Here is a 16,320-nt window from a genome sequence, read left to right on the forward strand (position 1 = left end):
GATGGTGATCTTGTCTTCTTCCAAATCAACTAGGAGCTGCAAGGTGTCAGAGTAGAGGGGAGCAGTAGGTACTATGGACTTGTTGTATGGGGGTCTCTCCATTCTAGGACATCAGAAGCCACCACAGGAGCAGAGAGACAAGAGGGAGTTCTAAATGGAGAGGTTCAGGGAAGGTCTGGTCATGATTGTGTTTTGAAAGAGTTAATGTGGCACTTCGGAGAATGCTCTGAATACTTTAATGTCTAAATTTCCAGTAAAAGAACATTGAACCCAGATTTGATTGCTTGGGTTTTGGAGAAATACTTTGATAGCACAAGTTAAATCTGTAGTTATAAAAGCTGATTCTTTTAGGTGAATCTCAGTTTAGTCATCATAGCAGTTATATGGGTATTCCCATTGGCACTGATAGAGGACTTGCTTTTTATGGTGCGTGGCCTATGCATCACACAGGTCTCCTTTACAGCATACTGGATCTCAGGTTTCCAAGCATCCATCCCTTACTTAAGTTCTTGTCTTGTATGTTCAGTAGTCTCTAATTTTTATTATTTGATTAATGCTCTCAGTTCAGTTGCTCAGTTGTGTCTGACTCTTTGTGACCCCACGGACTGCAGCATGCCAGGCTTCCTTGTCCATCACCAACTCCTGGAGCTTTCTCAAACTCATGTCCATTAAGTTGGTGATGCCATCCACCATCTCATCCTCTGTCGCCTCTTCTCCTCCTGCCTTCAGTCTTTCCCAGCATTATGGTCTTTTCCAGTGAGTCAGTTCTTTGCATCAGGTGGCCAGAGTATTGGAGCTTCAGCTTCAGCATCGGTCCTTCCAATGAATATTCAGAACTGATTTCCTTTAGGATTGATTGGTTTGATCTCCTTGTAGTCTAAGGGGCTCTCAAGAGTCTTTTCCAGCACCACAGTTCAAAAGCATCAATTCTTTGGTGCTCAACTTTGTCTATGGTCCAACTCTTATATCCACACATGACTACTGTAAAAGCCATAGCTTTGACTAGATGGACCTTTGTCAACAAATTAATCACAGACTGCTTTTTAATATGCTGTCTAGGTTGGTCGTAGCTTTTCTTCCAAAGAGCAAGCGTCTTATAATTTCATGGCTGCAAGTCACCATCTGCAGCAGTTTTGGAGCGCCCAAAAATAGTCTGTCACTGTTTCCATTGTTTGCCCATCTATTTGCCATGAAATGATGGGACCAGATGCCATGATATTCGTTATTTGAATGTTGAGTTTTAAGACAGCTTTTTCATTCTTCTCTTTCACTTTATCCAAGAGGTTGTTTATTTGCTCTTCAGTTTCTGCCATAAGGGTGGTATTATCTGCATATCTGAGATTATTGATATTTCTCCTGGCAATCTTGATTCCAGCTTGTGCTTCATCTAGCCTGGCATTTTGCATGATGTACTCTGCATCTAAGTTAAATAAGCAGGGTGACAGTATACAGCCTTGACGTACTCCTTTCCCAGTTTGGAACCAGTCTTTTGATTAATGCTTTGGGGAGATGTATTACCCCGAACATGTTTTTCTCCTTGGCACCCTTGACATGTGCTGTTCTCCTACCTGGATGCTCAGTGTCTTGGTCTTCATCCAGATCACAAAAAAATTCTGTATCCATTAATGGGGTGTTTGCTTCCGCACTTTCCCACTGTAGTACTTTGTAGCATATAGTTATCCCAGCTGAAGTTGGGGATTGCTTGTATAAGTGGTGTCTCATTTTCTTTTCCCTGTTAGAAACAGACTCAGTTTCACATGGTATCTGTGAAACTGGACAGCTCTATACTGGAGCAGGTATCCAGTAAATGTTGGACCGAAACTATTATTTTGGGTTCTGATTCCATACTTACTGGAAGCTGTTACCTTTTTTCAGGTAGACATAGGAATTATAAGCCAATCTATGTAAATATGTTAGATGAGACTTTCATATGAGTGATCCTGAATTTCACCTCCTAAATGAAGTTTTAGTTTTCTTTTAGTATTTATTTCTGAATGGTGCACTCATTTTCTTTTAACGTTTGTATATGCACTCTCTAGAGTGGCTTCAGTCATCCATCTTCTCTGGCGGCCTGCAAACTAGCCAGATCCACTACAGCTACAATGAGGAGAAAGACGAGGACCACTGTAGCTCTCCTGGGGGCACTCCTGCCAGCAAGTCCCGGCTCTGCTCCCACAGACAGGCCCTGGGGGACCATGCCCAGGCATTCCTGCAAGCCATCGCTGACAATAACATTCAGGATCACAACGTGAAGGTGAGTGAGGCCTTCCCACATTGTGTCTTCTGTTTACCTTAGGACTTTGACTTGTGAACAGCTTAGCACAGACTTTGTTTGCATCTTATTTGGAGGGCTGTTAAGAGGTTGGTTCACTTCGGTGTCCAGTGAAGTTTTAGAAGCATCTCTGATCACAAGTGCATGAGAAGTTGCAGCACTTAGACTTTATGACGATGTTGCAAGGTTGGCTCTGAGGTTACCTCCAGCTGCTTCTGTTGCAGGACTTTCTGTGTCAGATTGAAAGATGCTGTAGGCAGTGCCACTTGACCACACCCATCACCTTTCCCCCTGAGCATCCTGTGGAGGAGGTTGGCCGCTTACTGCTATGTTGCCTCTTAAAACATGAAGATTTAGGTATGAATCGCAGTATTTTAGCTGTACTATAGATCTTTCAACTGACATATTTCACAGTCATAACTAATCTGCACTTTATCTTAAATATCTTTCACAGGTCACGTGGCATTATCTTTAGTTCATGCAGGTACACTTGGTATTGAGCAAGTAAAGCATAGAATGTTGCCTAAATCAGTGGTGGATGTTTGTAGAGTTGTCTATCAAGCAAAATGCTCACTCATTAAGGTAAGTAGATTTTGATTCTTTCTTCTGTGCTTTGTGGACAGTTGGCGGGGTATTGTTGTTAAGTTGTCCTTTCATATTTAACTTTGTAGACACATCAAGAACAGGGCCGTTCTTACAAGGAGGTCTGTGCCCCAGTCATTGAACGATTGAGGTTCCTCTTTAATGAACTGAGACCTGCAGTTTGTAATGACCTCTCTATAATGTCCAAATTTAAACTGTTAAGTTCTTTGCCCCGTTGGAAGAGGATAGCCCAGAAGATAATTCGAGAACGAAGGAAGAAGAGAGGTAAGAAGGTAAAGCGTGTAGGGGGATGCTTTCACCTGTGTCCCCCTCCTGTCTGTGGTTTGGGTGAGGCTGTTGGCTGTTGCTCACCACATGGGCATTTTCACAACTGCTGTAATGTTTTTATGTGTATTTATGGTTAAGTGTACAAATGCTGCTTATTTTGCCAAGACATGAGATATGATAATGATGCAGCTTTGGGACTGAGTGTGTTATGATTTGGTAACTAGTAAACTGATGCTGAAAAATACTGTGAACTTTACTAATTGATGGGAAAGGTGAAGTGTTTTTTAAATCACTTATCCCGATAATGAGATCTGGAAAGATTTAACCTTTCCAGTGGCAATGATTTTTGCCATTCTTGTGAATAAATGTTTTTATTTGGAAACATTGACTATTCTGAAGCATGGAGGATTGTTATAAAAGGAACCAAAAGAGTTACTGATATTTTCAGGAAGCGCTGTGTAGGGTTAGGAAAAAGAGTTTTTGTATTAACCAAAATTTGAATGAAAATACATAACAAACTTTATAATTTGGTCATTTGTGATTATAAACAAACCTGCCAAGGTATCTGATTATACTCTTGTGAATTATATTGATTTATGCCCAGATGAACCTATTAAGAAATATTAATTAGTGAGTTTTTGATGGATATTACAAACGATAATGTCATGGAAGACTAATTTATTTTAGAAGCCATCCTGAATTGTTTGTTCCTGGGCTTGAACCATAGCTTATCTGGATCCTGGAAATGCTTTGAATTAGGAAATAGGGCAAGAGCACTTCTGAGACCCCTTTAACCCAGGAGGCCAGGAGACAGCATCTCAGCTGGAAGGAGAACAGTCCATCCCCATGTGGCTGTTGCCTCCTTGAGCTCTGAGCTCTTGTGGTCACCTCTTAAAATGTCTTGATGTGGGTTATATATTTAATTGCAATTTTTAAATAATTAATATTACTGGTCCTGTGCTAATTTTGATGATTCACTGGTAGGGTACTATAGGACTCAGAAGAGCTATTGTACTCTTGGTTATTACTGTGAAAAAGGACAGAGGAAGATTAACAAAATTGACACATGGAAGAAATTCCAGAGGAAACTGGGCCCAGGCTTCCTTCCAGTTATCCCTCTAGTGAATCACAGAGTCCTGCTTGGTTCTCTCAGCAGTGACATGTGACAAAGCTATCTGTCAGGGACTCTTGCCTGAACCTTGGTGTCCAGGGTTGTTGTTGGCTGTCAGTCACATGGCCACGTGGGGCCTGTATGATTGCTCTCAGCTGCCCAGACTCCATCCAAAGTAGAACAGTTGACATAAGTCACAAACTCTCTGTTCACTCTGGTTGAGGTGGTCCTGTGCCTGAGGCACACTCTTCTCAGTGAGAGCATGTCCTGGTTTCAGAGCTCAGTTCATAGGAGCTGGGCAAGGGCCAGTGCAGATGATACAGGCTTTTCTTGGGAATTTGCACGGTTTGAGCAACCCAGCCTTGGTGTGTTAGTGTTTTATTGTGTTGTCTGTTATTTATATTATAAAGTAGAAGAATTAGTCTAAAAGCCTTGAAGAATACCAAAAGTAAGGAAGCAACACCACATATTAAATTGCAAATTCAATAGAAATTTCTCTCATTTAAAAGATTAACTTAAGGGACTTCCCTGTGGCCACGAAGTTAAGAATCTGCCTCCCAACTCAGGGAATGCAGGTTTGATACCTGGTCAGAGAACTGAGATTCCACATGCTGTGGGGCAGCTAAGCCCTTGAGCCACAGCAAGTGAGCCCCTACATTCTAGGGCCCATGCTCCACAAAAAGGAGCCCACGTACTACAACTCATGGAAGCCTGCACGTGACAAGAAAGAGTCTAGGAGCTGCAATGAAGACCCAGCACAGCCAAAAAACAAAAAAACACTAAGCATAGCCAAAAAACAAAAAATGACTAACATAGCCAAAGGCGTCTAATTGATTCAGTTGTACCCTGGTGACAGAACCAATATACTAGTCCAGAGTGGGCAGATTAGGATCTGTTGACAAATGTAGTCTGCCATTTACTGTGTACGGCCCATGAGCTAACACTGGGTTTCCCATTTAAGTTATTTTATAAAAAACAAAGAAGAACGTGACACATGAAAATTATATGAAGTTTAAATAACAGCGTTCACAAATAAAGTTAGCTACTTTTCATGCTGCAGCAGTAGGGTATTTGCAGTAGATTGAATAGCCTGCAAAGACTGAAATATTCACTCTCTGTCCCTTTATGAAAAAGTTTGTCAGCCTCTGGGCTTCTCCTTCTTTAGGGCTTCTCTCCGTTGTAACATTGTCACTGTCTTTGTGTCCCTGACATGCAGTGGCAGAGAGTTATTACTGAATGTCTTGTGAGAATAATTATGATAGTTTTTACTTTTTGTAATTTGAGCACTTGACAATGATATTTACATGTTTCTTTGAAAACAATATTCATATCCTCTACCTTCATGCAAATTTAAACATTTCTTAATTTAAAATCATGTTTAAGGATTTTTGTAATGAATGGTGTTTTTAAACATAGTTCCTAAGAAGCCAGAATCTACTGATGAAGAAGAAAAAATTGGAAATGGAGAGAGTGATTTAGAAGAAGCTTGCATTTTGCCTCACAGTCCTATAAATGTGGACAAAAGACCTGTTACAATGAAATCACCCAAGGTGAAGTATTTTTTGCGATTCTGACTGGCTATGTAGAAGCACAACACATTGGAAGGGGATCCACAAGTATTATTGCTTTGGTTTTGGGTATGAGTAGAGACTATGGTAGTTACCAGCAGCATGAGTAACTGCCCCAGCGATGCTTATGGTGCCCTGGTCAAATCAGTAGCTGGAGAAGCGTTTTCTTTTACTCTTAGCTGTGTACTGTGTCATTATTTGTTCACCATTTTACTCATTCATGCACTTATTCACTCATTCACTGAATGTATCCTTTGCTCCAAAAACTGTTAACATGGACGATAATTTAACTTTGTCAAGTTAGCCAATTCCAAAGTACATAAGTATACAGAATATACGTTTATTTATAAGACTGTTTACGACATGGTTGTTTTCATCATTAGTTCCGAAACTTAAAATATGTTACCAATTTGAACCTAGTGGCATTTATTTATATTTTGTTTGAGTGATTGTTTTAGAGCACATTCTTAATATGAATAGGTTAACTGATGGTGAAAATGGTTTTCATTTGTCAGGATAAATGGCAGCCACTGTTGAGTACAGTTACAGGTGTTCACAAATACAAATGGTTGAAGCAGAATGTTCAGGGTTTGTATCCTCAGTCTGCACTCCTCAGTACAATTGCTGAATTTGCCCTTAAAGAAGAGCCAGTGGATGTGGAAAAAATGAGAAAGTGCCTACTAAAACAGGTAAATTTGCTAAGACCATTCTTCTCTGTCTTGGATAATACATAAACACTTAACAGTATGCATTGATTTTTTTTCACAGTTGGAGAGAGCAGAAGTTCGCCTGGAAGGGATAGATACAATTTTAAAACTGGCAGCCAAAAATTTCTTACTTCCATCTGTGCAGTATGCTATGTTCTGTGGATGGCAAAGACTTATTCCAGAAGGGATTGATATAGGGTAAAACTTTATAATATTTTTTCTCAATTAAGGGAAGCCGTGACAACAGAGCATTGTTTTATTGAAGTTAGAAGTCTGACAGTATTCTGAGTAAAATTCTTCATCTTTGTTTGAAGGGAACCCCTTACCGATTGTTTAAAGGATGTTGATTTGATCCCACCTTTTAATCGGATGCTGCTTGAAGTAACTTTTGGCAAGCTGTATACTTGGGCTATTCAGAATATTCGAAATGTTTTGATAGATGCAAATGCCAAATTTAAAGAACTTGGTGAGTTAAAAATCTGATGGTTAAAAGGCTATATTAAAATTGCTATTGATGTCAATGGTGATATCAGCATTATTTCTTAGTTTGGCTCTTAATTACGTGTTCCGGAAACTTTGAAATGCTAATTTTTGCTTTGAAGACTGTCATAACTTTGTACATTAGAATGATAATGTAAGCTGCTTTAAACTTTCTCATATTCTAAACTAAACTTTCAGAATTTGACAGAAGATACAATATTGTACTATCCTAATACAAAGCTTTTGCATTTTAACATTTTTAAGTGAATCACACAGTATACCTTAAAATGTATTTTTTATTAATACATAATTTCCTTAACAGTTTGAGCATCTACAGAGAAGAGGGAGGATTGGTTTTGTGGAAGACAAGTGAAGTCTCTCTCTTATAATTGACATGACAGGAGTGAGTCACTAGGGACATTTAGATAGAGCAGTGCTGCAAGTTCTGTAGATAAGATGGAGACAGCTTTATGTGAAGTGACGGTGGTGTGGTTATTGCAAAGTAACACGGGACTGCTCCGTGTCCACACTCTGTGGATATCTGATGAAAAAGACAGACGGAGACAGCTACATGTGAAGTGACGGTGGTGTGGTTATTGCAGAGTAACACGGGACTGCTCCGTGTCCACACTCTGTGGATATCTGATGAAAAAGGTAGACGGAGACAGCTATGTGTGAAGTGACGGTGGTGTGGTTATTGCAGAGTAACACGGGACTGCTCCGTGTCCACACTCTGTGGATATCTGATGAAAAAGGTAGACGGAGACAGCTACGTGTGAAGTGATGGTGGTGTGGTTATTGCAGAGTAACACGGGACTGCTCTGTACCACACTCTGTGGATATCTGATGAAAAAGATAGATGGAGACAGCTACATGTGAAGTGACGGTGGTGTGGTTATTGCAGAGTAACACGGAACTGCTCCGTGTCCACACTCTGTGGATATCTGATGAAAAAGGTAGACGGAGACAGCTACGTGTGAAGTGACGGTGGTGTGGTTATTGCAGAGTAACACGGGACTGCTCTGTACCACACTCTGTGGATATCTGATGAAAAAGATAGATGGAGACAGCTACATGTGAAGTGACGGTGGTGTGGTTATTGCAGAGTAACACGGGACTGCTCCGTGTCCACACTCTGTGGATATCTGATGAAAAAGACAGATGGAGACAGCTACATGTGAAGTGATGGTGGTGTGGTTATTGCAGAGTAATATGGGACTGCTCCGTGTCCACACTCTGTGGATATTTGATGAAAAAGACAGACTTACTAAAAAAAATTGTTAATGCTTTCTGCTTTGTGTATATTCTGGATCAATGCACAAGAAATTGACCTGCGTGCCAATGCCTTTTAGGTATCCAGCCTGTCCCCTTGCAAACGATTACAAATGAGAACCCATCAGGACCAAGCCTGGGGACGACCCCACAAGCTCGCTTTCTCCTGGTAATGCTCAGTATGCTCACCCTGCAGCATGGTGCCCACAACCTGAGCCTTCTGCTGAATTCTGGCACGCTCGCTCTTACACAGACAGCACTTCGTCTCATTGGTGGGTTGGCATTGCCCTAAGTCACTTGTGAAAATTCATTGGTTTGTCTTGATCTCTCTTTCTATAAATTTTTCTTTTTTTTGGTGGATAAGTACAAATAATATAAAATTTACTATTCTAAGTAATTTTATAACTCATTGTTAATAATCACATCCACAGTGTTGTGCAAGCATTAATGCTGTTGTCTATAACTGTTTATCATCTGAAATGCAAACACATGTCCATTTACCAGTGACTCCTGATTTCCCACTCCCCTAATTATTGGCAGTAGCAAATCTGCTTTCTATCTTTGTGGACTTACTTGTTTGGATATTTCATACAAATGAAATCATACAAACAAATTTTAGCCTTTTATATATGGCTTGTTTAGTATGCATTAATATCAATACTTCATTTCTTTTTATGGCTAATATTATATGAATATACTATGTTTTATTCATCTTTTATGGATATTGGCTTATATCTACTTTTTGGCCATGGTATTGCTCGGAAATCTGTGTACAGGTACCAGTCCCTTTGTTATATACATGGGAGTAAAATTGCAGGGTCATATGGTATTCCTATGTTCAGCTTGCTCAGAAATTGCCAAACTATTCCACAGGACTATAGCATTTTACATTTTCACCTGCAGTGGGCCAAGAGTTGAAGCTTCTCCATGTCCTTGCCAACGCAAGTTATGTTCTGACTTTTTTTTTTCTTTAATTTAGGCTACCCAAGTTGGTGTGAAGTGATACTTCATTATGATTTACTTTATGCTACTCTAATATTGAGTGTCCTTTCATGGATCACAGCCTTGTGGTGAAGGGTCTTGCATAACTCAGTAAAGTGATGAGCCATGCTGTGCAGGACCACCCAGAATATCACAGTGAAGAGTACTGACAGAATTTGGTCCACTGGAGGAGGGAATAGCGAACCAGTGCAGTGTTCTTGCCTGGAGAACCCCATGGGCAGTATGAAAAGGCAAAAAGATAAGACAGCAGAAGATGAGCTCCCCAGGTTGGAAGGTATCCACTATGCTACTGTGGAAGAGAGGAGAGCAGTTACTAATAGCTCCAGAAAGAATGAAGTGGCTAGGGAAAAATGAAAACAATGCTCAGGTGTGGAGTGTCTGGTGGTGAAAGTAAAGTTGATTTTGTAAAGAACAATATTTTTAGGTCCTTGAATCACAGTAAGTTGGATGTGGTGAAGCAGGAGATGACAGGAATGAACATTGACATCTTAGAAGTCAATGAGCTAAAATGGATGGGAATGGGTGAATTTAATTCAGATGATCATTATGTCTACTATTGTGGCCAAGAATCCCTTAAAAGAAATGAAGTAGCCTTCATAGAAGGCTGTGAAAGAGTCTGAAATGCAGTGTTTGGGTGCAATCTCAAAAACGACAGAATGATCTTGATTCGTTTCCAAGGCAAACCTTGCAGCATCATAGTAATAATCCAAGGCTATGCCCCAACCACTGATGCTGAAGAAGCTGAAGTTGATCAGTTTTGTGAAGACCTGTGACGCATTCTTGAACTAACACCAAAAAGTGATGTCCATAGGGGATTGGAATGCAAAAATGGGAAGTGAAGATATACTCAGAATAACAGGCAAGTATGGCCTTGGAGTTTTGTCAAGAGAACACACTGGTCATAGCAAACACCCTTTTTCCAACAACCCAAGAGACAGCTCCACACATGGACATCATCAGATGGTCAATACTGAAATCAGATTGATTATGTTCTTTGTAGCCAAAGATGGAGCAGCTCTATACAGTCAGTAAAAACAAGACCCGGAGCTGACTGTGGCTCAGGTCATGAGCTCCATGTGGCAAAATTCAGGCTTAAATTGAAGAAAGTAGGGAAAACCACTAGGCCATTCAGTTATGATCTAAATCAAATCCCTTAATGATTGTATGGTGGCAGTGACAAATAGATTCAAGGGATTAGATCTGGTAGACAGAGTGCATGAAGAACTGTGAACAGAGGTACATAACATTGTACAGGAGGCAGTGACCAAAACCATCCCAAAGAAAGAAAAATGCAGAAGGCAAAGTGGTTGTCTGAGGAGGCTTTACAAGTAGCTGTGAAAAGAAGTGAAAGGCAAGGGAGAAAGGGAAAGATATATCCTACTGAATGCAGAGTTCCACAGACTAGCAAGGCCTTATTAAATGAATAGTGCAAAGAAATGGAGGAAAGGAATAAAATGGGAAAAGACAAGAGATCTCTTCCAGAAAGTTGGAGATACATATCAGGGAACATTTCGTACAAGGGTGGGTATGATAAAGGACAGAAAGGACAGAGACTTAACAGAAGCAGGAGAGACTGGAAAGAAGAGGAGGCGGCACGAATGTACAGAGGCACACAGTGAAGTTATTAGTGATTGGGATGACCAGGGTGCTGTTTTCACTCACCTGGAGCAAGGCATCCTGGAGTGTGAAGTCAGGTGGACTTTAGGAAGCGCTGCTATGAGCAAAGCAAGAGGAGGTGATGGAAATCCAGTTGAGCTATTTAAATTCCTAAAAGATGATGCTGTCAAAGTGCTGCAGTCAGTATGTCAGCAAAATTTGAAAACTCAATGGCCACAGGACTGGAAAAGGTCAGTTTTCACTCCAATCCCAAAGAAGAAGCAATGCCAACAAATATTCAAACTACTGTGCTGTTGCACTCATTTTGCATATTGGTAAGAAAGAAAGAAAGTGAAGTCGCTCAGTTGTGTCTGACTCTTTGCGACCCCAGGGAGTGTAGCCTACCAGGCTTCTCTGTCCATGGGATTTTTCAGGCAAGAGTACTGGAGTGGGTTGCCATTTCCTTCTCCAGGAGATCTTCCCGACTCAGGGATTGAACTTGGGTCTCCTTCATTGTAGGCAGATGCTATACCATCTGAACCACTAGGGAAGTCCATTACCAGGACTTCAACCAAGAACTTCCAGATGTATAAGCTGGGTTTCAAGAGGCAGAGGAAGCAGATTGCCAACATTCATTGGATCATAGTGAGAGCAAGGGAGTTCCAGAAAACATCTTAATTCTGTTTCATTGCTAAAGTCTTTGACTGTGGAAAATTCTTAAAGAGATGGGAATACCAGGTCACCTCACCTTTCTCCTGAGAAACCTGTAAGTGTGTCAAGAAGAAAAAGTTAGAACCGGACATGGAACAGTGGATTGGTTCAAAATTGATAGAAAAGTATACAAGGTTGTATATTGTCACCCTGCTTATTTAACTTTCTTGTAGAGTACATCATGTGAAGTACTGAGTTGGAGGAATCAAAGATTGCTGGGCGAAATATCAATAATCTCAGATATGCAGATGATGCCACTCTAATGGCAGGAAGTGAAGAGGAACTAAAGAGCCTCTTGATGAGGGTGAAAGAGGAGAGTGAAAAAGCTGGCTTGAAACTCAACATTGAAAAAAAAAAACTAAGGTCATGGCATCTGGTCCTATCACTTCATGGCAAATAGAAGGCATGGCAATATTACTGGGCTCCAAAATCACTGTGAATGGTGACTGTAGCCATGAAATTAAAAGAGGTGACTGTAGCCATGAAATTAAAAGACTCTTGCTCCTTGGAAGGAAAGCTATGAGAAAACTAGAGAGCATATTTTAAAGCAGAGATGTCACTTTGCCAACAAACTTACTGTAATCATGTACAGATGTGAGAGTTGGACCATAAAGAAGGCTGAGTGCCAAAGAATTGATGCTTTCAAATTGTGGTGCTGAAAAAGACTCTGGAGAGTCTCTTGGACTGCAAGGAGATCAAACCAGTAAATCCTAAAGGAAATGAGCCCTGAATATTCATTTGAAGGACTGATGCTGAAACTACCATACTTTGGTTGCCTGTTGCGACCAGCCACCTCGTTGGAAAAGACCCTGATGCAGGGAAAGATTGAAGGCAAAAGGAGATAGGGTGGCAGAGGATGAGTTGGTTAGATAGCATCACTGACTCAATGGACATTAATTTGAGCAAACTCTGGGAGACAGTGGAGGATAGAGGAGCCTGGCATGTTACAGTCCATGGGGTCACAAAGAGGCAGACATAACTTAGTGGCCAAACAACAACAATACTGAATGACATTAGTCTCTTTACCCATGCTTCTTGGCCATATGTATATCTAGGAAATAATGTCTATTCAGGGTCCTTTGCTCATTTAAAAATTCAGTTGTGTGTGTTGTTGAGTTGTAGGGGTCCTTTGACATTCTGGATACTTTTAGACTGTTAACAGTGATATGATTGGAGGACGTTTTTTTTTTTTCCATTCTGGGTTTTATTTTATTTTGGTTTACAGAAATTATAAAATGTCTAATTTATCTGTTAGTATTCTTATTATTCTTCTGTTGCTTGTGCTTTTGATGTTATGTCTAAGAAATCATTGTCAAATCCAAGGTCATGAGGATTACCCATTATATTTTCTTCATTAAGTCTTGTATTTAGTTTTATGATCCACTTTAAGATGATTTTTTAAATATGTGAGATGAGGGTTCACTTTATTAATTTTTTGCTTATCCAGTTGTCTCAGTATCATTTTTTGGAAAGACTGTTCTCAAACTCTTAGCACCCCTGTCAAAAATCATTTGCCTGTAGCTATTTAAGTGTATTTCCAGAATCTCAGTTTTGTTTGTGTTGTTCTATGTGTCTGTCATTACACTAATCCCACATTGTTTTGAACACTCTGATGAAAGCTTTGTGGTAAGTTTTAAAATTGACAGGTATGTCTTTCAACTTTTTCTTTCTCACGATTATTTTAGTTATTTCTAGTCCCTTGCATTTCCATATGACTTCCAGGTCGCTTTTCCATGTCTGCCAAAAAGCCATTGAAATTTTCAAGGATTATATTGAATCTGTAGATCCTTTTGGGGAGTACTGCCATCTTAACAACATTAAGTCTTTTATTTTATGAATATGAGATTATTTTATATTTGTTTAGGTCTTCTTTCATTTCTTTGAGCAATATTTTATAGTTTTTTTTTGTTGTTGTTACCAGGGTAATGCTGGCCTCATTGATGTAAGTTAGCGAGTAGTTCCCGCTTGTTCTGCCTTTGAAAGAGTTAGAATTGGTGTTGATTCTTCTTCAGTGTTTGGTAGACTTTACCAGTTAAGCCGAATGCTCCTGTTTTTTTTTTTTTTGTTGTGTTGTTGAGAGGTTTTATTTATTTACTTTTGGCTGTGCTGGGTCTTCGTTGCTACTTGGTCTTTTCTCTAGTTGTGGATAGCAAGCGCTCCTCTCCAGTTGCCATGTGGGGGCTTCTCTTGTTGCAGAGCACGGGCCCTAGCCACGTGGTCTTTAGTAGTGGCAGCACATGGGCACTATAGTTGTGGCGCACAGGTTTGATTGTTCTGAGGCATGTGGAATCTTTCTTGGTCAGGAGTTGAGCCCATGTCTCCTGAATTGGCAGGCAGATTCTGTTCCACTGAGCAACCAGGGAAGCCTCTCAATCTCTTGAGAGGTTTTTGATTAGTGATTCAGTGTCTTCATTTGTTTTATGTCTGTTCACATATTCTACTCGAGTCAGGTCAGCTAATTTCTGTGTTTCTAGGAGTTTACCCGTTTCCTGTAGGTTAGATAATTCATTAGTGTTCAGTTCGTAGTGCTCTCATAATTCTTTAATTTCTGTAGGATTAGTAGCAGTCTTCCCACTTTTCATTTCTGGGTTTATTTATTTGTATCTTCATTTTTCTTGGTTTATCTGCTTTAAGTTTGTCAGTTTTGTTGATGTTTTTCAAAAAAAACGTCTGATTTTGTTGATTCTATTGATCTCTGTTCTAGTGTTTGTTATTTCCCTTCTGCTACCCTTAGGTTTACTTAGTTCTTATTTTTTTAGTTCATCCAGGTGTAGTTAAGTTGTTTAGTTGTTTTGAGATCTTAAGTATGCATTTATAGGTTTAAATTTCCTCCTTGGTACTGTTTTTGTTGCATCTCTTAAGCTTTGTGTTTTTGTTTCCATTTGTTTCAAAGTATTACTTTTTGTTGTGATTTTTCTTTCTTTGTCCTGTTATGTTTTCACATACTTGTGTGTTGTTTAGTTTTCACATTCTTATGACATTTCTAGCTATTGTTATAGTTTCTAGTTTCATTCCACTGTGATCAGAGAATATAATTTATATGATTTTATATTTCAGTTTATCGTTTTGTGACCTAAAATACTACCTATCCTGGAGGGTGTTCCCTGTGAACACTTGAGAAGAGTGTGTTTTCTTCTGTTTTTGTATAGAATGTCTCTTCATGTCTGGTAAATCTGATTCATTTATAATGTTGTTCTTTGCTGAAATTTTTAGATACTGCAGGGCCAGTGTTCTAAATCCAAATGAAAGAGCAGAGCTTTCCTAAGTAATTTGATGTTGCCAGTCTTTGTGCCCACGGGACCCATTCAGAAATATGCACCAGACTCTGAGTCAACATCTGATTTCTATGGACCTCATTAGCAACTAAAAATTGTTGTAAAAATCTTAAAAAGTATATCTCCATCTAAAGTTGCCTCTATTTTCCTGTTGTCTCCCTTTTTTTCCCAGAGACTCCAATAGGTAAAAGTCAGAGCACAAATTGTTAATTATGGGGGCTTCCTCTGTTAACAGTACCGACTGTGAAAAGCCAGGGAGTTGTGTCCAGTGAATACATATCTATCTTTGTTGCTTTCTCTAATCAAGGTGATTCTCTTTCATTTAAGAAATCATTAGCATACAATATTTTACATTGACTTTTCTGTATACATCCACATACAATAGCCACAAAATACAAATCACTTAAAAAAAGATTCTCCTTTTTTCCTTATTGCAAAATGTATTCACACCCTTAGCAGCAAATTCAGCATTTACAGTGTTAACGTTATAGCTTCCTGGGGAGATACCAGCTAGATGGAACCCCCTCCCCTTCTGGGGCCTCACAGAGGCACTCCCAGGTTGAGAAAAAGACTTATTTTCCCTCCAGTTTATTTAAAGCTTTACTCCTGACCTGGGAATTGAGCACATTTTTTTTTTCCTCCTTCTTGGAGGAGAGCAGAACACAAACTTTAAATTTTTCACCCAATCAAGCCCACCTTTGGGAATGTTTGGGGCCCTTTTCTGTCCTGGAGAGAGAACAGAAACCAGAGGGTTACCAGGGCTGTGCACACCCCTCTCTCAGGGCAGCATGCTGGTTCCTGGGGCTAAATTTCCTGTTTCCAAATACATTGGTAAAGTTTACTTCTCACAGATTACAGCTCAGCTTCTATTTTATACTGTGAGTGGTTCCATGGCCATCAGGGACCAAATTTTCATCATGTCCTATTCCTTCTTTTTCCCTTGTACCAGACAATGGTTTTGCAATATTTGCATGAGTCCACATTGTTTTAGCAAATCCCGTTGCTGCCATCCCTGTGTCAGGGTTCCCAAGACCACCTCCAGTTTTAATGATTTGCTCGCAGGCCTCACAAGACTCCAGCTATAGTCATACTTAGGGCTAAAGTTTGTTACAGTGAAAGAGTAGAAAGCAGAATCAGCCATGGCACATAGGTAAAGTGTCAGAGAGACTGGACACAAATCCTCCCCTGGTGGAGACACACAGAGTGCATTTAGTTCCCCTAGCAAAGAGTTGTGACCACACATGTGAAGTGTTGTCTTTACAAGCAAAGTATGGAGACTTGGTGCCCTGGGCTTTCACTGGGGCAGGTTGCGTAGGCATCTCTGCCTGACACTTGAGTAAGCTTCAGATCCCCCAGAAAGAAGCAGATTTTATCAGAGACCATGTTCTTTGTGCAGTTTAGGCAGAGGAATGGCTTCTTGGCAGTTAAGGACTGGTGGGAGCCTTCACGAAATCCA

At 40.0% G+C, this 16,320-nt stretch overlaps 1 protein-coding gene across 5 annotated transcripts in view; it reads left to right on the plus strand.

The window, feature by feature from the left end:
- Positions 1-16,320, plus strand: part of HERC2 (HECT and RLD domain containing E3 ubiquitin protein ligase 2) — a 248,598-nt gene that overhangs the window by 101,818 nt on the left and 130,460 nt on the right. For all 5 annotated transcript variants that reach the window (XM_055398094.2, XM_055398095.2, XM_055398096.2 and 2 more), the window contains 9 exons: positions 2,040-2,254; positions 2,497-2,629; positions 2,727-2,854; positions 2,944-3,139; positions 5,670-5,803; positions 6,337-6,510; positions 6,590-6,726; positions 6,843-6,994; positions 8,361-8,552. In XM_055398094.2, coding sequence (XP_055254069.1) covers positions 2,040-2,254; positions 2,497-2,629; positions 2,727-2,854; positions 2,944-3,139; positions 5,670-5,803; positions 6,337-6,510; positions 6,590-6,726; positions 6,843-6,994; positions 8,361-8,552 — 1,461 coding nt within the window. The remainder of the gene's footprint in view (positions 1-2,039; positions 2,255-2,496; positions 2,630-2,726; positions 2,855-2,943; positions 3,140-5,669; positions 5,804-6,336; positions 6,511-6,589; positions 6,727-6,842; positions 6,995-8,360; positions 8,553-16,320) is intronic.

Source organism: Moschus berezovskii, chromosome 2 (genome assembly GCF_049115385.1).
Source record: "Moschus berezovskii isolate FMDL1 chromosome 2, NW_MosBer_1.0, whole genome shotgun sequence".
Classification (NCBI taxonomy): domain Eukaryota; kingdom Metazoa; phylum Chordata; class Mammalia; order Artiodactyla; family Moschidae; genus Moschus; species Moschus berezovskii.